Source organism: Vombatus ursinus, unplaced genomic scaffold (genome assembly GCF_900497805.2).
Source record: "Vombatus ursinus unplaced genomic scaffold, bare-nosed wombat genome assembly UNPS02014807.1, whole genome shotgun sequence".
NCBI classification, from domain to species: domain Eukaryota; kingdom Metazoa; phylum Chordata; class Mammalia; order Diprotodontia; family Vombatidae; genus Vombatus; species Vombatus ursinus.
This window is the reverse complement of record NW_020954585.1, coordinates 6,219,464-6,240,226: the sequence shown is the minus strand read 5'-3', so window position 1 is coordinate 6,240,226 and position 20,763 is coordinate 6,219,464. Positions and strand designations below refer to the sequence as shown.

Below are 20,763 nucleotides of genomic sequence, written 5' to 3'. Positions count from 1 at the left end.
GCTTTAAAATTTGCAAAGCACTTTGTTCCCTTTTAGCTTCACAACAACCCTGGGAGGTAGGTCCTATTATTATCACCATTTTACGAATGAGGAAACTGAGACAGACAGGGGTTGAGTGACTTGCATAGGTCACACAGCTAGTAATTGTCTGAGGGAAAATTTGAACTCAAGTCTTCTTGACAGGTTCACCACTCTGTCCACTTGCACTACATATCTACCTCAGTACTAGTAATTTTCATCACCTAGTAGCTCTGTTTTCACATAGATTCCAATAATTAGGTTTCCTGAATATAGTACTAGAGTTGAAATTTTTAAATAATCAAGTAAATAATATATTCTTAATCTTAATCCAAAGCAAGTAGCTTATTTTTCAGCATAGGGATTTTTTTTTAATTGCAATTTAAAATGGAGAACATTTTTGTTTATAGTCCTTTATGTGTGAAAAAGTTGTCTCTTTTTTCTTGATTAAATATTGAAATTGAATAAGGATAATTGTAAAGTCTTAGATATGGTTTCAGAAAGAATCAGCTTCAGAAACACAAGATGGAAGAGGCATGGCTAGATAAAAAGTTAACTGAAAAAAGATTTTTAGTAGTCTGCAAGTTCAGTATAAGTCAATAGTGGCAGCCAAAATGCTTATGCTATCATAGTTTACATTAAGAAAGACATAGCATTCAAGCCTAAGTAGAAGGTAGTCCCACTTTATTCTGCTCTGGTCACACATTTTTAGTATATTGTGTTTAGTTCTGAATGCTGTTGTTTAGAGAAGGACATAAGCTTCATGGCAACTAGGAGCAACTGGTTCTGTATCATCTCTGGGATTAAATATAAGCTCTTGTTTGACCTTCAATGCCTTTTTACAGTATAACCCCATCTATCTGACTTTCCTTACTTTATTCTTCTTTATGGATACTACAGTCCAGCCAATCTGGCTATCTCACCATTCCTTACATAAGCCATTCTTTCTCCCATCTCCTTTCCTTTTCACTGGCTATCCCCCATACAGTCTTTCCGCACCTCTGCATCTTTGAATTTTTAGCTTCTTTAAGTCTTAACTCAAGCAGAACCTTCGATATGAAAACTGTCCTGACCCCTTCAGCTGCTAGTAGCCTTCCTCCCAATGTATTATATGTACGTGTGCTAGATTAGTAAGCGTCTCTAGGACAAACATTTTAACTTTTGTTGTTAGATCTCATTGCCTCAGCAACATGCCTTCGAAGTATTTAGTAGACAATTAAATGCTTGTTGATTGATATTTTCATTTAAATTTCATGATGGAGTTTGAAATGTTTTAGTATCAGTCATGAAGATAATGCATTCCAAAGAAAAGTGATTTCATGAACATAATTTGTTCAGGATTCTTCCTACTGCTTTAAGGAAGTGATACTCTGAATTGTGTGATACTCTGGAGTCATATTTGAGATAATTACTAAACAAAAGTCACATGAGTACTGTATTAGAAGGAATTCATATGCCTTTAGTAGCATGGTGTGAAGTGATCCATTCAAAGTAAATTTAATAACTTTTGATAAGGCTTTCATTTTTTGGGAGATCATTTAATTTAAGTGCAGTTAGTTTCCTTGATAAAAATAAGATGTCCCAAATCTTACCCTTCAGGCCACCCTAACACAATCTCTCCATTTAGCGACTATATTTTTTTCCCCCAGGTTTTGATTTAACTTTATTGTAATAGCATGCCAAACACTGTCATACATAGTCCTCACATAGCATAACCTTTTAAATACATAAATGGGCTATGAATTTTTAACCATAAATTAAATAAATAAGTGGAAGGCACATTACAAATCATAGTTAAAAAAACAAAAAGACCCCACCATTTTCTTTCAAATCCATCTACTAATTACATCTAAAAGAAGCCAAATCAGTACAATTCACTATGTACTCTGTATGATCATTGTTTCAGGGATAAACCAGATAAGGCCTGATATGTCTCTTGTTGGTAAGAGCCAAATTCTTTATGTACACATGTAATTGGAAATTACATGGTAGTGTATGCAAATTGAAACATTCAGGGGTCATAATGCAGATTTAACTAGAAATCCTGTTTTAGTGCTGAGACATTGTTTAAGGTAAACATTTTATCTGCATCTATAAGTGACATGTAATATTTCATATGAGCATTAGTTTTCCACTGAACCGTGTTGAAAATGCTGAAATGCAAACACTCCAGGTTCCAAGTGTCTTCTTGATTTTCCATGGTTGAAAAGAATGGCTTCTGGCAAATCTTATAGCATTCACTGAAAAGCCAGTTTCTTCCACATTTTGCCCTCAAAACCTTTTACAACATCCAACATACTGGGGTTGGATCTTCACTATTAAAGCCATCTGTCAGTTAACTTAAGGTTGTGTTGGAAGGCGTGGACAACAGTTTTCAAACGGTATTCAAAATGCAGCTTATGTCCAATTTCTACAAGTCGTTTGGCCAATTCAATTGTACCATGATTAAATTCTGGATCTGCAGGTTGCAGAGGCAAAGGATTGGGCTCACTCGGCGGGAAAGGTTCAGGTGCCTTCTGCCCAGACACCCTGGTCAGGCTGGGGAAGAGGGGTTCTGGCCATAAGACAGTGAGGGAGCAGACCACTGACAGTCCTTGCTCTGGAATCTTGCTCAGGAGGGTGGCCAGCAAGCAGAGAGCCATGCTAGGGCTGCGGCAGCAGCGAAGGAGCACTCGGCAAAGGGATGAGCGAGGTGCAGGAGTTAGCTGAAGGTGCTAAGTGTGGAAGAAAAATAGGGTTTCTAAGAGGGGGAAGTGAGGAGAGGTTGCATTCTAGGTAAATGGGATAGTCATATATACAGGATACTAACAGGATGTGTAACGTCACATAAGAGGAACAGCAGAAATCCAATTTGGCTGGAGTGATGAGTAAAGGCTAGGAATGTAGACTGGAACTAGGTTGTGAAGGCCTGTAAATGACCCTCTTCGCCAGTTCGAGACTCTCAAGTTCATTCCTCTTGCTGGTTCATCTTCCTTCCAGCTCCCAGCTTAGGCTGTTGTATCTTGCTCTCTCTTTTTTTTTTAAATTAAATTTTCTTTGTAGGATTATAAGATTTAGAACTGGTAGGGACTTTAGAGTTCGTCTAGTTCAAACCTCCATTTTAAGATTAGGAAATTGAAGCCTAGAGAGAGTAAGTGACTCCCCTGAGGACACACAGTAGCAGATGTCAGAACTAGGAAGTACTGGAGGATATGGTCTTTCCCTCAAGCAGCTCACCTTCTAATGGGGAGACAATGTGTAAACAGCGATGATCAAACAAGATATAATCAGAGTAGATAGTTGGGCGTAGATAGGAAAGATCTTTTGCGGAAAGTAGGATTGAGCTGAGTCTTGAAGGAAGCCAGAGAAACCAGAAGGTAAAAGTGAGGAGGGAGAACATTCTAGGCATAAGGGACAGCCAGTGAAAAGGCACACAACTGAGACAGTGTCAAATGCAGAGAGCAGGAAGAAGGCCAGTGTAGCTAGATTGTAGAGTACATGGTGGAGATTAAGGTGTAAGAAAACTGGAGAGGTGGGAAGGGCTTTAAATGCCTGAACGTAACGGGGAGACATTGGAGTTCATTGAGTGTCAGACTTCTTTTAAGAAAACATCTGGCATGAGAGATAGTTGAGGTGATGAGAATCTGTACCCACTGGCAACTGTGTGAGGGGATTTATGGAAAATGATGTGGAGGTTCAATAAGTTCTCCTGGCTAATGTAGCTAGGGTCTGGTAAATTCTGTCCCAACAAAAATCTTTGAATAGTTGTTTATTCTGCTTTATGGACATTTAGCCCTTTCTTTTTTAAGTTCTTTGAGCTGAGTTACATCTTTCTGTAAGAACATCTTGGATCCTGTTCTCATCACTTGTATTCCTGTTTGTTTTTTACTTTTTTATCATTAATTTCCTTTTGCAGTAAACATTCTTAAACTAGCCTTTTTTTGATGAATTAACTCATTCCTGCATCCTCTGACTCTTCTGCAACCGTAAGTTCACTGTAAAAAATAAAACAAAACCTAATTTTTCTCAACAAAAAATTTCATATCTCTACACCCATTTTCCCTATGTAAGATTGCTATTTAGTCTAGCATTCTAAAGTAGAGATACATTTTGCCATATGTAATATTTTTTAAAAACCACTTGATTTTATTTGAGAAGGTATAGAAATAGAGTACATTAGGTGGGGATATGTACATTCTGAATTACTTTGTGAATGTTACTTTACCTGTACTGTTTATTTAGAATTATAATTAAAACAAACTAGGTGAAGAAATGGCATATTCATTTGTTTAATAATTGTGAAACCTTCATTTTCACCTATTCTTTTTCCCATTCAGTTTTTAGATTGGAAATACTTAGTTCAGTATAGCCCACTATAAAAATTAAGTCTCTCAGAACAATTTCTGTTCATTTCTCTAGAATTTTTAAAAGGTATTTGTATAATCCTTTTTCAGCATATTTCAAATGAGTCATAGACGTTAGCTCAGAGACCTAAAGTAACATGTTGTAGTTACTTGCTGCCCTCTACAGTTAGATGTGGAAGATGACAGGTTTGTGGAAATTTTAAAAATTCAGATTTCTCTAGGGTGTTTGATTTTCATCTACAATATAAACTATTAAATGCCCATTGTAATTAATTTTTTCAAAGTAGAAAGTGCCATTCTAAAGCCTTTCCAACCCCACTCCACCCCTCTTTTTAATGAAACAATATAAAACAATACAATACAATCCTGGCCCATAGGTATTATATGGGGGGAGTTAACATTGTTTCATTTAAATGATAATGAAAATTTATAACTGGATGACCTCAGTATTTTCCAGGAGCTAAAAATCTGAATAAGGACTGGCAATTCTGTAATTGAACAAACCAATATGAACCAGTTGCTGTAATGTGAAATCTATTGAAACCAAAGACTTAATGCTGAATGTACCATGTGAATGCTTTTAAACATAGAATCGTTTCCTTCTGGACCCCATTGATTACAAAATAATTATGAGCAATCAAACCAAGTACTGGCAGTGTTCTAATAACTGGCATATAGAATCATCCCTATATCCTGCTCTAATGTGGAATGTCTTAACTTGGGAGAATATCATTGGGAAAAATTATATAAGTATTAAAAGAGAAGCCTGTCCATGGCTTATTAGTCATTTTTCTCCATGTGAAGGATTGCTATTACCATCTTAACATAGTTATATAAGTTTAACAAACCTTTACCTTAGTCTTTTGGGTTTTAGTGACATAGGAAGGAAGAAAGACATTTCAGAAAAAACAATATCTGGTCATGAATATCCTCTAGAAACATTTTTAAATGACTGCTGCCACCTTGCCATTTCTCCTTCTACCTTTGTAGTAGAAGGCACTTGTGAAAAATGTTAACTGTTTGGCAAAAGTTGTTGTTTATTTTGATAAATAGCCGAATATTATAGAGCATAAATCATCATGCCCATAGGTTTGTGTTTGGCCTCTTTCTTTGATAGATCTGATAAGATGGCCTTATAGTTAAGGAGTCTGCGTAATAGACTGGATTTTAATATTCCATTGGAAAGGTAGATATACATCTTTTTTCTTGTTTAGTTTCCAAATAGATTGCCTTTAAGTGTCCTCCTTAACTTATAACTCTGTGATCATTTGCTTGAATTGTTTGAATTAATTTAATTTGCATTAATCAACATTTATTGACTTCTACTTTTCGTAGAGCAATGTGTATGATGGCGGGTTTTTTATTTTTTGAGGTTATTCCTCATTTAAGATAGAGAAAAAGTCATAAAAGTGACAAAAGAGAATTTTAAAAGACACATAAAATAAATAAATTCAATGTAAAATATATACTTAATTCCTGAGGGAGTGGGACATTTAAGACTTGCTTTCCTTGTGAACAAAAATAGTGTTTGGCTTAAAAATTATTTTCAGTGAACAGTATGATAATCCAGCAGTCTTTGCTAAGAGCTGTAATATATTAGAGTTCTTCAGAGCTTAACTAAAATTTTAAAAGAAAAACTTGCCTTTTAGTTAGCATTACCTTTTTTCCTTGATTTTACACTTCTCTTTTTTAATTTAAAATTCAAAGGTATTTTCAGTTTTCTTTCCCAATGAGAAGCTGAGAATATAGTTATCTTCATTTTTAATATGCCCGTTTTTTAGATCTAGTTATAGATCTTATTTAATATAATTATAAAAAGCTTAAATTTAGAATCTAATCAAAGTTCAGTATAAGTCTAAATGTGGATTTAAAGTCATTATCAAAAAACTGAAGATATAACAGTAGAAATGTTCTCTGTTGTTATAATCAATTCCTTTTTTCTTTAGTTATTATATTTTGAACCTCCCTGATCACCACTTCCCCTCATATAATTTTTGAAACTACTTTCAACAATGATTTACATTCCCAGTTATTTAACTGAACGTGTAAAAGAAGTCCCAGTGAATTTGGAGAATTATGTGGTGGCAACATGGGAATGACTTAGTGTCTCAGACTTTAAAATTTAGGTAGTTTTAGGGGTATAAATGCAAAGCTAAATTTTATCATCTTGTTTATACTTTTTTATCAGAATTATTAACTTAGTGAAGTTTTTTAATTCATGGAAAGATATAGTTAAGGGAAAATACTTGTTGAAGAATCATGTCGTTTCAAGAGAGGCTAGACTTTTCCACCACATAGCAGGTGCTAGGTAACCTATTTGACCACCTGAATAAATTGTTATTGATTCTACCTCATTCTTTCCCCTTTCCTCTTCTAGTTCTATAAATTGGTCAGTGTTAGATTCTTAAGGATCCCCAGTGTGATAGAGTGGCAAGAACAGTGGGTTGAAATCAAAAGACCTGGGTTTGAATTGCAGTTCTACTTATCTCCTGTGTGACCTAGCACCAGTATAATTTAAAATGAATGTTATGAAGTTATGATAACCAAGTTTGGCCCCAAAGAAGTGCTGTGAGAAGGTACCTTCCTTTCTTCTTTACAGAAATGGTGGGAACTTTAGGTATGGAACGCTACTAATTGCGGCAGACATTTTGGATATGTTGGCTAATTTTTCTGAACTATTTATTTTCCCATCCCTTTTTTTTTTTCTTTGTTATAAGGAAACACAAAGGAGGAAAAGATACATCAGGAAATGCAGGTTATGTAAAAACAAAAGATATCAATAAAAATTTTTAATCTGTATTCCCATTTTCAGTTTTCTTATCTGTAAAATGAGTTGGACTAAGTGCAGGTACATAATTCTGTATTCCTGTGTTTTCTTAAGTTTGGTTTAAAAGTCAAAGCTATGTTATAAGTAATGCAATAATGCAGAGCTGTTGTTTTTTGGTTTTTTTTTTTTTAATGTTGTGCATATACTATTTCACGTTTGGCTGGATGAAGAAGGTGATATGATGGTCACTTATAATATACTAATAAGAAAAGCACTATGTATTTAAATTGTGTTTTGTAAGAATCATTATTTTTGATTTAAGACTTGATGAGTTGGAGGCTATTAAGTTCATTTATTTTATAACTGCTAATAACCTTGTTGATTGATGTTAACCAAGTAATGTGTTTAGTTGCTGCTTTCATCTAAAGTATCTCTTGGGCATATTTGGCATTCAAAAATAGTAACATATGTTAATTTATTTTTTCCAGGGTGACTTAAAAGCATATTTGTGTAGTGAACAGGAACATATTAAAGGAGATTCACAAATAATGCTGCTACAGAGAATGGCCTGTGAGATTGCTGCTGGACTTGCCATAATGCACAAACATCATTTTGTACATAGGTAAGATCTTCTGATTTGAGGACTGGTTTTATACCACTTTGTTGCATTCTGGGGAATATTTAACTTTCTACAAAGGTTATATTACTGAAACACATGAGGTAGAGATGGCAAAGTAGAGAATTTCTTAATCTGTAAATGTGGTTTGAGGTGAAACTATCTCTCTTTCATTGTAGACTTCTGTTTGCTAATATTTGACTGAATGGTAAAGGTAGAAATATACTCAAGCCCCAGAACAAATGCTTGACATTTTTTAATTCTTTGACAGACATCATTTCATCACTGTGGTTACTCTCTATGTTGATAAAGTGCAAAGCACTCTACAACTTCTCATTCTGTATAATTCATGTCCTAGAATTCCCATAAATCTTCCATAGAGGATTAACCTAGTATGTTCTTTAATACATTGGCGCATACAAGATATTAATTCAAGCTCTCTGTTTGCTCTCATTTTTGCCTAACTTGTTTCAGAACATGTATGTCCTCAATAATGCATCACATATGCCACCTGTGGCATACAGGTTTCTGTTGATAGCATGCTTCACCCAGATTACACTCAGCCATACATCTTTCCATTGACCTTTGGATTATTATCTTTTTATTTCTTCTGAGGGTGTAGTATTTTATAATACACAGCTAGATAGCATTACTGGGAGCATGGTTTTATTAAAGGGATAGGCTTTTGTAGCAGTGCATATCTTGAAATCGCCAGAAGTGCTACATAATTTCACAAATGCGATCCAACCATATCGCTGCCTCTTTCTTATTAGCAGTGCTTACCAAGATACAGATTGACAGACCAATTGAGTCTCTTTTGTTGAATCTTCATCTGAGTCACACCTTGTAATCATGGGTGTTTCCCCCAAGGCTTTCCTTTTCCCTCTCTACTTTTTCTTTTGGTGATCTCATCAGTTCCCTTGGATTCAGTTATAATCTCTATGCAAAGATTCTCAGATCCATTTATCTAGCCCTAACCTCTCTACTAACCTGCATGCCCATATCTCCATCTGCTTATTATACATCTCAAACTGGGTGTCCCATGAGCATCTTAATTTCATTATGTCTAAAACTGAACTCATTAACTTTTCCCAAAAATGCTCATTTCTTCCTAACTTCCTTATTACTATCAAGGGCATCATCCCCATCACCTAGACTTGGAACCTAAGTGTTATCCTCAGCTCATCACTATCAACCCCTCCCCCCATTTCTAATTAGTTTCCAAGTCCTATAAATATATGTGTGTGTGTGTGTGTGTGTGTGTCTAAAACATATATGTGTGTGTCTATATATATAAATACCTTTCATATATGCCCCCTTCTCTCCTTTGTACATAGTTGTTTTCATGATGTTTCTGTGTTAGACTGGTGAGGTCTTTAAGAAGACAGACTATTTTTGGCCTTTCTTTGTATTCTCAGTGCTTACAACAGTGATTGGCACATGCTTAATAAATGCCTTTTGATTTGACCAGTTCAGTAAGCTGCCCATCCCTTTACTCGTCACAACCTATGCAATTTAGAGTTCATAATGTACATTGTAAGTAGCTTGAAAGAAACATGTGATGTGCAAATTTAAACATCTCCACTCCCAAATGTTCATGTAGGCTATTTGTGCCTGACCTGTGGGAGAGCCTTCCAAGCTCACATTGGTCTGGTTAGCCACAGTCGGACATAGTGTGCATAGTGATATCATCTTCAAATATGAAGGACAATAACCTGTAAGCTCCCAGAGCTGCTGCTATCTTAACATAACATGCCATTTCTCGCCTTTATTGACCAAGAGTCTGGACTTAACATTCCCAAAATTTGAGTCTTCTCAGTGTATTATTAAAATGCCATCAGGTCATTTTGAGAAGATTATACTGTAGTAAATCAACTATATTATTATTTGCACATTAGCCACCTATATGTGTTCTGTAGTAGCCAGTTAAATATCCAGATTGTTTTACCCAGAAGGACTAAGCTCTTAAGGTTTTGTTCAATCCTGTTAATAGTATAATTTTACCAGAATTGTTTCAACTGAGAATATTGAGGTTACTAAGTTATTTAGGTGTCAGGTGTTATCCAGGTATATAATTGCACACTTAATATTAAGGAACATTTTCCTTAAAAGTTTTTCCTGGTGTGTAATTAGAGGTATAGGTATCTTAACCAGAAAAGCATAGAAGTTAGTTCATTCATATTACCAGTGTATGTATATTTTATAAATGAAGTTGGGGACCACTTTGCTTTAGGAACTCGTGACAGCACAATCACATCAAATGTAGAAAAATATGTAAATATTTCTTTTTCTTAGATTGAGCATAGATGCTAAGGAAAAATTGATTTTTAAGGGATCAACACTACAGATAGACAATTTATTGCCTTTAACTAGTTTTTAAAAGTTAAACATATTTGCTAATTTGAAAATATATATATATATATATAGAACATTTGTACACTGTATTATCATATTGCTTAATATATTTTGGTCCTAACCTTATATCTAGTTTTGAGTTTTCAAAATAATGATAATAGCAACTGACATTTACATAGCACTTAGAAGATTAACAAAGTGCTTTGCATATGTGATTTCATTTGATCCTCACAACATTCATGTGACAAAGGCACACTGTGTTACCCTCCCCATTATACAGATGAAGAAACTGAACCTCAAAGAGGTTAAATTAACTAATGACCCACGATCACCAGCTGGGAAGCATCAGAGGTAGAATTCAAACCCAGGTCACTTCTGACTTCAAGTCTTGCTCTCTTAACACTATACCACACTGCTTCAGGCAGACCTAAATAGAATATAGTGAGAAACAAGGCTGTTTGCCTACTATTCTTATGAGCTAGGTAAGTTCTAGCTCCCAAGATTTTTTAAGTCTATTACCCTAATGTAAGATAAATCCAACAAGTCTCCTGTGACCCAAAGAGTTCTGCCTTAGTCGAGGTTAAGTCTAGAAATCTCATTTTGTTCAAAGCTCCTCTCTTGGTCAACCCCCAAGCCTTGGGTTAGTTAACTGAAAGTATTTCTTAATGACCTGACAGATTCTCTGAATCACCCCAGGCAGGTGAAACACTTTGGCAGTTCTTTTGGCCTAATATATTTCCTTCCACTTCTCTATATTTTCTCTGGGCATAATAGGTTGTATCATATTTTGAGACAGTAAAATATATGTGTATACTTGTTTGCTAAGAAATACCTTGGATTTGGTGGCCTATACTAGCTCTCAGATTTAAGATTTAAAGAAATTTCTCAGAAAATAAAAGGCTTTTACATCAATTCACTGCCCAGCCTCATCCTCAAACACATAGCAGATGGCCTCGTTCACTTCCTACTTTATTGAGAATATTGAAACCATTAGCTGTCTTCCCATCAAAACCTCTACTCTTTCTCCCTTCTCTTGAATTCTTAGTCTGTACTCACCACCTACACTGTCACACTGCTCGCTCACTCACTCTTTAATGCTTGCAATTGGGTTTACATTCCCCCCCTTTCCAGGATCACCAATAATCTCATGACCAAATCCAGTGATCTTTTTCTCAGTCTTTATCCTCCCTAATGTTTCTGCATCATGTGGTACTATTGATCTCTGTTTGTTTTGCTTCCATCACACTGTAGACTCCTGGTTCTCTTCCTTCCTTATTGATCTTTCCTTGATGATTTTTCTTGAATCTCGAAGCAACAAAATGTGGAACTCTCCTGAGACTTTTTCTTCAGTCTTCTTTTCTCTTTACAGTCGCTTTCCTTGGTCATTTAATTCCTCCCTGCCTTCAGCTACCACCTCTGTACACATAATCTTTGTATCTCTTTAGCTCTGACTTTTTCCTCCCAAGTGTCAGACCCCATTTTCAGCTGTCTGCCAATCATCTCCACTTCAGTATCTTGCTTTTATCTCAAAATCATTGTCCCTAAAACTAAACTCATCATCTTTTTTCCTTAAACCTGTTCTTTTCCTTGAATTCCCTATATTTATCAATGACATCAACCATTCTCTCATTCACACAGGTACAAAACTTTATTCATCTGTGACTCCTTTTTCTCCTTAGTGTTCTATACCTTCAATATTGGATCTTCCCTGTCTTTGCTCTTTGTTCCCATAGCAGCTTCTGCCCTTTGTTCTCTTGAGTGTATTATTACAGTTGGTCTCCAGGCCTTTTGTTTTCTTTCCCTGTTCCCTCCATTATTCTTTGTTTCAGCAAGTATTTCTTAAGTACTTATTGCATATAAAGCATTTGCTATGAGGATGAGATAGAGTTAAGACTGGATCCCCACCCTCCTGAAGTTTACAGTTTAATAGGGAGATTATATCTAATACAGATCATTATGATATACAACCTTCCATGCCAAACTGAGCCTAACTTTTTTTGGATTAAAAATTATTTAATTTTTTAATTAAATTTTATTTTATTTTCCATTCCTAATTCTCTTCCTCCCTCCTACCCCTTCCTTACCCATTGAAGAGGTGAGAAAAACAAAACGTGTTACCGGTATGTATAGTCTTGCAAACAAATGCCTGCGTTTGGTGAGGGAGGGAGAGAAAATATTCTTCACTCTGCACTCTGAGTCTATCAGCTCTCTCTGGAGGTGGAGAGCATGTTTCATCATGAGTCGTTGTTTTGATCACAGTTGCTATGTTTTTCATAGTTGATTATCTTTACAATATTTTATTACATAAATTATTCCCTTCCTTCTTGAGTCTAATGTTGTTAACTAATCCTTCCAGAATTCCTAGGTCATAGGATTCAAAGCGGGAAGGGACCTTAGGTGTCATTTAATCCAACCATTTTTGTTTTACAGATGAGGAAATTGAGGCCTAGAGGAATTAAGTGATCTCAAAGTCACAGGGGTGTTGTATTAGCTCTCAGTTCCTCTGACTGCCATTCTCTTTCCATTACTCCACTATACTCTTTTTAAATGCCTTAGAGGTACAAAGCAAAGTTCTATGAAAGGAGTCATTACTGACCAAGGAAAACTTAAAGGATGGGAAGGAATTCAACACATGAGAAGGAGGAAATAGCAGGGAACCACACCAACAAATACATGGAAATGGAATGGTAAACTTGTTGAGTCTTTTGCATCTTTCCCCTATCTTAATGCTTTCACACCTACTTCAGGTTCTCATCATTTTTCACTTGTTCTGTTGTAATAACGTAACTCATTTCTCTACAGTCTTTCTCCTCTCCAGTCCATTTTCCACATAGTTGTCAAAATAATCTTAGGCAGAAATCTAGCCATAGAACTCCCCTGCTCAGTTTCAGCTTCATCTGTTCCCTATTGCCTCTGGGATTAAATATAGACTTCTCTACCTGGTATTTAAGGCCCTCTGCCATCTGACTCCATCTGAGTTCTCCAGCCTTATTTCACAGTTCTCTCTTTGATGTAGTTTTTTTTGTGTGTTTGTTTGTTTGTTTTGGGGTTTTTTGGCCTGTTTGGCTGTTCTAGATACTTTGCACTCCATTTCCCACCTCTGTGCATTTGTACAAGTAAACCCACCCCCATGCCTCCATACCAGGAATGTTATTCCCCTTCACATCTACTTTTCAGAATACTTTTTCCTTCAAGGTTCCACTCAAGTGCAGACTCTTCTATGAGTCTTTCCTGTTCTCTCCCTCTGTGAGTTAACTTATATTTACTTATCTATGTATTATATCCTACTAGAATTTTTCATTGGAAGAGATTGTTTTGTTTTTGTAACCCCAGCATGTAGCACATGTCTTACAGATAGTAACAGTTGAATAAATGTTTGTTGATTTGAATTTTATTCACAAAAAACAGACTATTTTAGCTGTATTTATAGTAAGTTTGAAGATAGTAACGAGAAATGGCTGGAAAGGTAGCATGGTGCCAAATTAAAGAGGGTCTTGAATGCCAGACAAAAGAGTTTGAACTTCACCTTCGAGGCAACAAGGGAGCCTCTGAAGGTTTTTGACTAAGGAAGTGACACGATGAGATCTGTGAGGAAGAATGATCATTCTGGCACTGGTATGGAGAATATAATGGAGGAAGGATTGGAGTTCAGAAGACTTGGTAAGAGGCTCTTAAAATAGGTCAGGCAAATGGAAATCCATCTTATGTACTGCTCACAAATTGTTCCATAATGTTATATTAACTCTCCATTGAATAACGAACTCCCATATGAATGAAGTCCTTTCTCTGTAGCTTCCCTTACAAGGCCTTCCACAATCTTAGTAACTACCTACTTCTCAGCTTCCATCCCATACTATCCCCTCTGACATACTTTTATTTTACAGCCAAAGTTGACCACTTGCCGTCTCCCAAACGCTGCTTGCGGTGTTGTACTGTCACTCTTTTGTTCTTGGAAGCCTGGTGGTATGGAGGATAGAGCACTGGGCCTGGAGTCAGGAAGACCTGAACCAAATCACAGCTTACTACCTGTGTGGCCCCGGGCAGTTCATCTAACCTCTGTTAGCCTCAATTCTTCAGCTGTAAAATTGGGATCATAATAATACCTACTTTCTGGGGTTGTTGTGCGGATCAAATAAGATATTTATGAAGTGCATAGCAAATCTTAAAATGCTATATAAATGCAAGCTGTTATTATTGTTCGCTATGCCCAGGATAGCTTCTCTCTGCTTCTGCTTCTGTAGCTTCCCCTGAATCTCCAAGCTTAATTCTTCCTCCTTCATATCCTATTCAAATTTATATTAATATTTATCTGTGTCCATTAGAATGGAAGCTCCTTGAGAATATAGTACTTCATTTCTTGCATTTGTATCCCTGGGACGTCGTAAGCATTTAATAAATGCTTGTTGGTTGATTGAGCACCATTGCTAGATATTAGATTCTTAGCTCCTTGAGTTCTGAATAGTATTTTATTTATTTTTGTGTCTCTGATAGCACATAAGATAGGCACTTACTAAGCATTTTTTGGAATGCGTGAGGGATGAACAGTAGAATAAAATTTGATATGCCCATAGGTGGTAGCACTTCATTGTATGAATTTTGGTATTTGTTTGCTTCAGATGGCACATAATTCTAATCTAGGCAGGAAAGTAAAAAATATTTGGCTTAAAGGCTCACAAATTGTTTATAACATACTCTTGGATTTTTAATATAAGAAAAGACAAAGTGAAATGGAAAAACAAGCTGAGAAAGCCATCCTGCTAGGGTTAGAGTTTTTCTCTTGGTTCAAAAAAGGACAGTATCTCCATCTCAGTGGCTCACCCACCAATACCCTTTGTCTCTTGGGTTTTAGGACAAAAATATCATGAAGGCAGAGGCTTAATCCAACTTTTTTTTAAAACATGATACCTTCCACATTTATGGGCTGTAGTTTTATGATCCTGTATGTGTGTGAACAGATTTGTCATTGCAGCTGTTTATTTCTAACATTTTCTTGATGATGTTAGTACATGGTAAAGCTTCAGCATCCCTCATTTTGTTGGGAGTGGTAGATTCAAACAGCAGGAATGATACTCCCTCACAGTGCTTATTTTCTGGACTTCTGTTAACTGATCTGAAATGATGAGCATTTCTTTCATTATTGGGTTATAATGGTTTTCCCATTTTTGAAGACATCAACATCTAGAAATCACTGCTACTGTTCTCTCTTGGTTAGGTTCTATAATTTCTTAAACTATGTGCCGGTTAAGAGCTATAGCTACAAGAAACCAGCAAGTTAGATTTTTTTTTTTCTGAACTACACATTCTAAGTAGGAGAATAATTGCAGCAAAATCAATAGAAGATCATCCTGAGAGTCATGAAACCAGGGCTTTGTCTGACCGTGAACAAGTCATTTAACCTGTCAGTATCCTAGGCAGCTCTCTAAGTGTAAAGTACACATGAGTTGCTAATGTGCATTGGTAGAGAGAATTTTATTATTTTACTTAATAAAATCACAAGTCCAGACAAAACACAAAAACTAAATAGTGATAGGAATTTCTAGCAGGTCACATTTTATTCTCCTTAATATTTATTTAGCCCTAAAACAAGGTGTATCTCTATCCAGTAAGTAGTTTGTTTATATAACAATGGGACTCAAATAAGCTTTTCTTTTTTTTCCTAACAAAGTAATAATCTACTTGATACTATAAATTATAGGGGTTAGGAGGAACAAGGATGAACTGAAAAGGTTTCTCTTTTATTATTCATCTTTAAGGAAAACAATCCTCTTATCTTGAAATTTTTTTCTACTATTAAAAATAAAGGAGATAAGCCCCTAAATTTAGTTTTCCACTTACTGGCTTTCCTGACCGTTCAAGCCCCAGCAAAAATCTTACCTTCTACAAGAAGCCTTTTCTAATGCCCCTTAATACTAGTGCCTTCCCTCTATTGATTATCTGCAAGTTTCCTGTATGTTTCTTGTTTGTCCATAGTTGTTTGCATATTTTCTCCCCCATTATATTGTGAGATCCTTGAGAACGGGGACTAGGCCAGCTTTTGTCTTTCTTTGTATCTCTGGCAAATAGGAGGCTCTTGATAAAAATTCTTGCTGACGAACTAACATGGTATAACACTGAATCAACTGTACTGACAATAAACCTTATTACTATTACCCAATTTTTGGTTTATATAAGGAATTTTTAAAGTTGAAGATCACAGAAGTTAAAAAATGAATTGGAAGAAATATAAACTTCCCTGTAACAATTTATGTTGATTAATTACCAAAGAATAAATTATATTGAAACAGATGGTGATAAAATTATTCCCCTTTGGTGGACTGCAGCAGAATTGGTAACAAGTTTCCAAGAGAGATTACTAACTGCAGATCATTCACTCTAATGTTTAATCAAGGTTTTATTTCTCAGTCATTAAACCATTAACCACTTTTATGCTCCAGGCACTGTGCTAAACCCAAAGGATACAAAGAAAAGCAAAAACCATACTCTGCTCTCGAGGAGCTTACAATCTAATGGGGGAGACAACATGTAAATAACTATGTACAAACAGGATATACATACAGGATAAAATGGAAATAATAAACAGAAGTTACTAGCATTAAGATAACAATATCATGTTATCTTTTCGTCCTAAGATTAATTTTTAAAAATTAGTTTACTCTAATGCCTGATAATGAATTCAACCACAATTCATACCTACATTAGCCATGTTATTGATTTTTGTCACAGAATTGGCTTTGCCTTTTCTTATTTTTGTTTCATTCTTCTTTTTTGTTTTCCAGTGACTTAGCCCTGCGGAATTGTTTTCTCACATCTGATTTAAATGTAAAAATAGGAGACTATGAAATAGGACTTGACAAATACAAGGTAAGTTAGAGGTGTTTTGATGTTGACTTTTCCTCCTAATTCAATTTCAAAGAATAATAACCTTTGTATTCATAAAATACCATTCTTTGTTCAATGCAGCTTTGGTCTTGATGTAATTTTTTAAAAGAGGGAATTACTGTTCTTATTATTTTAATGGTAGTTTTGGCTTCTGAAGGGGGGAGCAGGGAGGGGGATAACAGGATAGTCAAAGTCTGTGTATGGTCTTCCAGAATGTGATGTACTTTTACATAGGAAATTTAATATTTCCTTCTGATGAATAAGAAATTTTAAATGAGTGGACAATAAACCTTATTACTATTACCCTATTTTTGGTTTATATAAGGAATTTTTAAATTTGAAGATCACGTAAGTTAAAAAATGAAATGGAAGAAATATAAACTTCCCTGTAACAATTTATATTGATTTCTTACCAAAGAATAAATTCTAGAGAAATAGTTTTTTTACAAATCTAAAGCTTCTTTTTAATATAGAAATTCATTTTAAAATAACAGCAACAAATTACTTAACTTATATAGTCTAGTGCAATGGAAAGAGCTCTGGCTTTAGAGTCCAAGGACCTGGGTTTGAATCCTGGTCCTGCTACTTAACTATCTGTGTGACTTTGGGCAAGTGACTTCACTTTATAAACCTCAGTTTGCTTCTCTATAAAATGGGAGGGCTTGATTATTTCTAAGATCCCTTCCAGTTGTAAATCTATGAAACTGTGATCTTAGTAGCATCTATTATGTAATACCATACGTGTAAAACTTCTTCATATAGCCAGTAAAATTAAAGTTTAAATTCTGTTCCCTTCTGGATGTAATATATTAGTCTAGATTTAACTGTCAGAACATAACCCTATTTTGTTTGTTTATTTACATATAGATCACCTATGTAAGATAATGTATTTCTAACACTGTAAAATACCCATAAGTTCCGGCATTTATATCCAAATATTCTTTTGTTCTATGACTGTGGGTGATTATACACCAGATATTGTGTACCTTTGTTTTCCAGGAATTAAAGATCATTCAGGGCCATTCAGTAGTTCATTATTCAACTTATAGAACATTGCAGAGTTTCATAGAAGCTCATTACTTACCCTTCATCCTAGAATAGTTCTTTTGTGACAGCAAAAGCAGAAAAATATATCTCTTTACCCCACCCCTTTTTTATACAAACGTTTTTAGTTCATGTTAAGCATCTCTTAGAAATAAGTTATGATACCTATTAAAAGTCTGATTCTATTTTCCCATACTCTGTGTCTTACTTAACACCGTAGGCGGATTATATTGAAACAGATGATGATAAAATTATTCCCCTTCGGTGGACTGCACCAGAATTGGTAACAAGTTTCCAAGAGAGATTACTAACTGCAGATCAAACAAAGTTTAGTAATATCTGGTATGTAACTGTTTTTAGTTGTCATCTTGTATATATTTGGCAAAAATCAGATTGTGACTGTTTTTTAAGAAGAATGGGTTCTATGCTTGGGCTAAAAATATCAACTATAGTAGGACAAGATAGAAGAGGCCAACAGTATGTGAAAAAGTCATGAAGATTTTAGTAGATTACAAATTCAATTGAATGAACTAGGCTACTCAGCTAGAAGCATGGTGTCCATAAGAAGGTAGGTATTAATCCCACCATACTTGGGCACTATGTCTAAGCTGGAGTGTTCATACAGAAGAGTGACCAGGGGGCAGCTAGATGGCACAGTGGATAGAGCACTGACCCTGGATTCAGGAGGACCTGAGTTCAAATGTGGCCTCAGACACATAACACTTACTAGCTGTGTGACCTTGGGCAAGTCACTTAACCCCATTGCCTAGCCAAAAAAACAAACAAAAAAAAAAAAAAAGAAGAGTGACCAGGATGAAAAAAGGATCTGGAAAATGTGTTGGAGAAGCTACAGCTCTTTAGCTTGGTATAAATAAGTCTTAACGGAAATACAAGGTGTGGAAGAGCAATCACGAAGGATAAGATTTCCTCTGCTTTACCCTAGAGACCAGAATTAGGAGCAATGTGCAGAAATTGTAGAGAAGTATTTTTCAGTTCAATATGAGGGAAAACTTCTTAATCATGAGAAATGTTTACAAGTGCAAAGGGTTGCCTTTAAAGAGTGAGGTCCCCCAACACTAGAGATTTTCAAGGGGTGGCAAGCTGTCAGAGATGTTACAGAACAGATGTATGAACAGATTCCTATTCAAGTTTGGGTTAGACAAGATGGCCTCTGCAGTGTCTTCCAACTCAAAATAAAATTCAGTCCACTGTAAATATCCTGATTCCTTCATCCAACATGTTAGCTTTTGCTCTCATATGATCTGAAATTTTGATAAGCATTTCATCTTTGGCTTCAGTTGTTGATTTAAAAAAAAAAGTATTGAACAGAAAATCAATACTTAATGGAATTAATTTGTAGTTATTTTCTTCTAATTGATACACTTTCTAACTCAGGGTAAAATAGTAAACAGTTGAAATATTGGATATGTTCAAAAGAGTGACATAGTAGATAGAGTGCTGGACTTGGAGTCAGAAAGACTGGTTTTAATTCTTCTCAGACACTGTGTGACCTTGAGCAAGTCACTTAACCTCTCAATCTCAGTAATAGCACCTACCTCAGAGTTCTTGTGAGGATCAAGAGATAATTAAAATAGGTAAAGTGCTTGGCAAACCTTAAAGTGCTACATAAATGTTAGTTACTGTTATTGTTATTATTATTGAAAATAAGTTATCATAAGCAGATTGAGTTTATAAAATCTTCCCAGTGACAAATGTAATATCTTCTGTTTGGACACGTATAAAGTCAGTGCTTAGTAACAGTTTCCTGAAATCTCATTCAGTTTTCAGATCTCAGAATTTAATGGAAATAATAATATTTTTATTAATGCTGTGGTTACTCCTTAGTTTAGAGTTGAGAAGTCGGTAGATATCAGTGTGTCATATAAAGATACAGCACTGCATTGACAGTAGCAGAAAAGGGGCAAAAGGTGGAAAGAATCAAAGAGCTCTAAGGCTACCCACAAACATTAATTCAGTTGTTGATATTCTCAATATAAAATCTTTGTCCAGGAATCAGTGAGATGAAACACTGCTGAAGGAACTGATCACTGGCATTCTTAGTGTAAATGAAAGGAGGAAAAAAGTTGAAGATAAATAAAAGGATGACTAACCTGCTTTCTCTTTGAAGTGGTAAATAAGGGAGAGTTGACGTTATTATGTTCCAAAAGGCAACAAAAAACATAATTCCATGGAATTTCATCTCACTTTGTAAGCCTTTCAGTGAGCATAAGCAAATAGACTGACATGAAGCCAGTTAAAGCTTATGCCATAATTATACATCTTTTGCTGAAGATGAAAAAACAGAAATCTATGAAGAGTTTGACAGTATATTCCAAAATTAGTTAGCGTATACGTTCATACTTAATGACGTCAAAACAGGTAGACACAGAATAAAATTGCAAAATCTATGTTGGAAATGAAGGTCTGGCTTCAAAAAATAACAACAACAACAACAAAGCAGAAAAAGATTTGTAAACTTCTCAGAAATCTCCTAGCTTACAAATATTCATAGATAACTTTTGCAGTAAGAGATACAAAAGTTGCTGCACCTGCAAGCCAAATAGCTTTCATAAAAAGGAAAATTGACTACATCTGAACAGGAAATGATTGGTTACTGACACAGTTGTTTGAGAATCTGTTTTCTTTGTGCTGTCAGATCATTGACTGGTTAGAGCAAAATCAAAGTAAATACAAAATTAAAAGATAAAGGTAAGAAGCGTACACCATGTCTGAACATGCAT

At 35.3% G+C, this 20,763-nt stretch overlaps 1 protein-coding gene across 1 annotated transcript in view; it reads left to right on the top strand.

Annotated features, from left to right (window-relative positions):
- LMTK2 (lemur tyrosine kinase 2) overlaps positions 1-20,763 on the top strand; it is a 108,018-nt gene that overhangs the window by 61,277 nt on the left and 25,978 nt on the right. Inside the window, exons 7-9 of the mRNA XM_027874810.1 lie at positions 7,617-7,750; positions 16,876-16,960; positions 18,243-18,364. Of these exons, the coding sequence (XP_027730611.1) occupies positions 7,617-7,750; positions 16,876-16,960; positions 18,243-18,364 (341 nt within the window). The remainder of the gene's footprint in view (positions 1-7,616; positions 7,751-16,875; positions 16,961-18,242; positions 18,365-20,763) is intronic.